Below are 3,159 nucleotides of genomic sequence, written 5' to 3'. Positions count from 1 at the left end.
CCTACCCAACAAAAAAAGACCCAAAACTAGAGTATCATGTCCTGGTACAGACCAAAGCTTCTGCCTACCCAAAAAAGAACACTAGAGTCATCATGTTTTAACTCAATTGAAATTCTGATTTTAAAATAAGAACAAGAAGGACTTCAAATCAAATTTAAATGTATTTCTTTAATTATCATACACTGTAAACAAGTCATTATAAGAAACAATGTACATGATAAAATACAAATTTACAAGATGCTGCAACTGAAATAAATTAATAAGCATAAGATTTACATAAATAATATTATGTAATTGACTATAGAAGATCATTTGGTGCAGAAATTATTACAATATATAGACAGGTATGATATAAATTACAAAATATTATATTTGGCACTTTTGTTTATCAATAGTCAGGTTAAATGATTCACCGAGGTTAATCTACCTACGATGCATTTGTACTATAATATATCCTGGTATCCTACATGTTGAGATAAAAAAATTATTATCTTCTCCATCGCTAGAAACATTGAAAAATCGTAAAATTACAAATCTGTCTTTGTCAAAGTCTTTGATTCATTGAATGTTCATTAAATACCTGATGTTCAATATAGTAATCTGTAATTAATCCTGTCTCCAGTGAATTTCACATATAAGTTCACGATAAGAATTAAATATTCCATAAAACATCACATTAAGTGTACATGGGCACTATTCATCGTTCTAGTCACTATTAGCGGGAATATTCACAAAAGATTTCCACACAAAGTCACTATCACGATTGTCCTGGAAAACACTCGAGAGTTCTTAGGTTTCAGACATCAATAAGGAGCGTACATATGGTTGGCCCGTTGTCTCCGTCCCACCACGTCGAGCCTCTTCACGATGCATACTGACCATGGTGTACGATAGGTGTGTACTCGGGGTACTTACTGATGAAGTAATTAGGAACCTGTCGTCGTGTGTTATGGGCACGGCTCCTCTTATTGGCAAACCACGAACGTACCTGAGCTAGGGTGATGTTAGCTGTTCGTGATAACATCACTTTTTCGTCCTCAGAAGGGTAGGGATTCTCTGCGTGATTTTCATACCATTGGTTCAAAACCTGCCTTGCCTCTGTGCTAAGTTGTTGGTAGTTAGGTTTGGTAGAAAACAGCTGCTGCCTTACCAACTTCACCTTTGAACTTGCGTTTAATTGGATGTTGGTTACCAGTGATGCTGAGGGTGTTGAAAGTCCGGACACGTTTGTTGGCCATCCATTTCTTGACTTGAGTCTTGGTCAGTCCGCAAGAAATGCAGAGTTGCTGTACTTCAAGATCTGAAGGGTATGGGTAAGAAATATGATCCTCGTACCATTTTGTCAAAATCATTGAGGCTTCAGGTGTCAGGCATCGATTCCGGCCGATCATTGCTGGCACTTGGGGAAGTTCACTCTGCTGGCCAGTGGTACTGCTGACTTCACATTTAATGGTGGACTCATCAATAACTAGTTTCTCATCTGTGATCTCTCCAGAGGTTGGAAGGTCAAGTTCGGCTGTTGCCATAGCGAAAATATCCAAAGGTTTGTTTACACTTTCACTGCTGTCACCCGGAGATGCATCGTCATGGCAACTAGAGACATTGTCTCTACACTTGATATCATTCTGAAACTGGTCCAAAAGAAAACTGGATGTGCTGGTTTGTTGGTGAGGATTCTGTCCAGCGATAACACAATGGTTCTGTATAGATACGTGAGATGGAGGCAGAGAACTAATGTCTTTACTCACAGTAAAACAATCTTGATCTGGTGTAACAGTCCTTTGGCCAAATATACTCTCATTGTCGCTGAAGTCGCATACATCAATGTCAGAATCAGATGAGAAGGCACTTCCAGTCGACACACAGGAAACTGCTGACAATGGTCGACACATAGCGGAGCTCTGGATGTTGATGGTGTTTGCTTCCTGGGTAACGTCACCAAACTTCAGTTGTCTTGCAGTGGTACCCACATGCTGAGCTAAATCAGAATTAACTATGTGTCGAGGTCGCTTCTGGAATTCACTATCCTGACAAAGAATATCCTCAAGGTCTGGTGTGCTTCTGTTGGTAGCTGTACTTGTGTTGAAGAGTTGTCCCCCTTGTTGACTGCTGAAGCTGTCGTTTTTCTGGGCTTGATCCACTAGAACAATAGATGCATTACGTCGGCGTGGCTTTACAAGAAGTCCAGCTCAAAAGTGGATTGGTTCATTAACTCAGTCGTTTCTCCCATCAAAGCATTGTTGACAGGCATAGTAGCATGTTCTGAAACTGAGGCTGCACAGAGTGCTTGATAACGTGCCACCTCGATCGACCCAAACCCCTCTGAATGTAGTAGCTGATAAGTTTTACCGACATCCTGTCGAAGGGCAACTCTTCTCCCCATCGTCTTCATTCTGTCCGGGATAACTAGTGTGACGAGAGAATACCTGGTTTCCGAGGTCAAACTTGGTTGTGGAATGTGGGGGCGGCCGATCCAGGGGAGAACTCATTTTCAGGATTAGTAGGTACATGATTTTTCTCACATTCTGCCACTAGGAGTCGTTGCAGGTCCTGAAACAAATCGGATTCTTTTTCCGAACGCTGAAGATACCACACTACTGTACATAGAATTGATAGGCACAGGTCCGGGTGAATACATCAAAGGTGCCGAATGTTCTTCACGGCTGCTCTTTGGTTTGGAGGTGAGAAAAAGCTATCATTTGCATACAGATCGTTACCATTCACCTGGGGTTAATCAAGAGGAAGCTGGCGGATTCAGGACGATGAGGGTTTTTGAACGCGGACTTGTGAATAAAAATCCATCAAAAAAAAAAAAAAAAAAAAAAAAAAAAAAAAAAAAAAAAAAAAAAAAAAAAAAAAAAAAAAAAAAAAAAAAAAAAAAAAAAAAAAAAAAAAAAAAAAAAAAAAAAAAAAAAAAAAAAAAAAAAAAAAAAAAAAAAAAAAAAAAACAAAAAAAAAAAAAAAAAAAAAAAAAAAAAAAAAAAAAAAAAAAAAAAAAAAAAAAAAAAAAAAAAAAAAAAAAAAAAAAAAAGGGGCGGTTTTTGGGTTTTAAAAATTTTTAAGTTTTGAGCGGGCGGGGGGGGTTTTAAATTTTTTTCCCCCCGGGGGGGCCCCCCCGGGGGAATTTTTCCTTTTAAAAAAAAACCCGGGGGGAAAAAA

At 38.6% G+C, this 3,159-nt stretch overlaps 1 protein-coding gene across 1 annotated transcript; it reads right to left on the bottom strand.

The window, feature by feature from the left end:
- Window positions 1–862: 862 nt before the first annotated feature.
- On the bottom strand, window positions 863–2,489 carry LOC117320475. The gene is given in 3 exon segments (XM_033875067.1): window positions 863–1,133; window positions 1,135–2,171; window positions 2,427–2,489. Coding segments are annotated over 3 exon segments (1,371 nt in total).
- Window positions 2,490–3,159: the final 670 nt, after the last annotated feature.

This window comes from Pecten maximus, unplaced genomic scaffold (genome assembly GCF_902652985.1).
Source record: "Pecten maximus unplaced genomic scaffold, xPecMax1.1, whole genome shotgun sequence".
Lineage (NCBI taxonomy): Eukaryota > Metazoa > Mollusca > Bivalvia > Pectinida > Pectinidae > Pecten > Pecten maximus.
The sequence above is the reverse complement of the archived record's forward strand: the minus strand, read 5'-3'. Positions and strand labels throughout refer to the sequence as shown.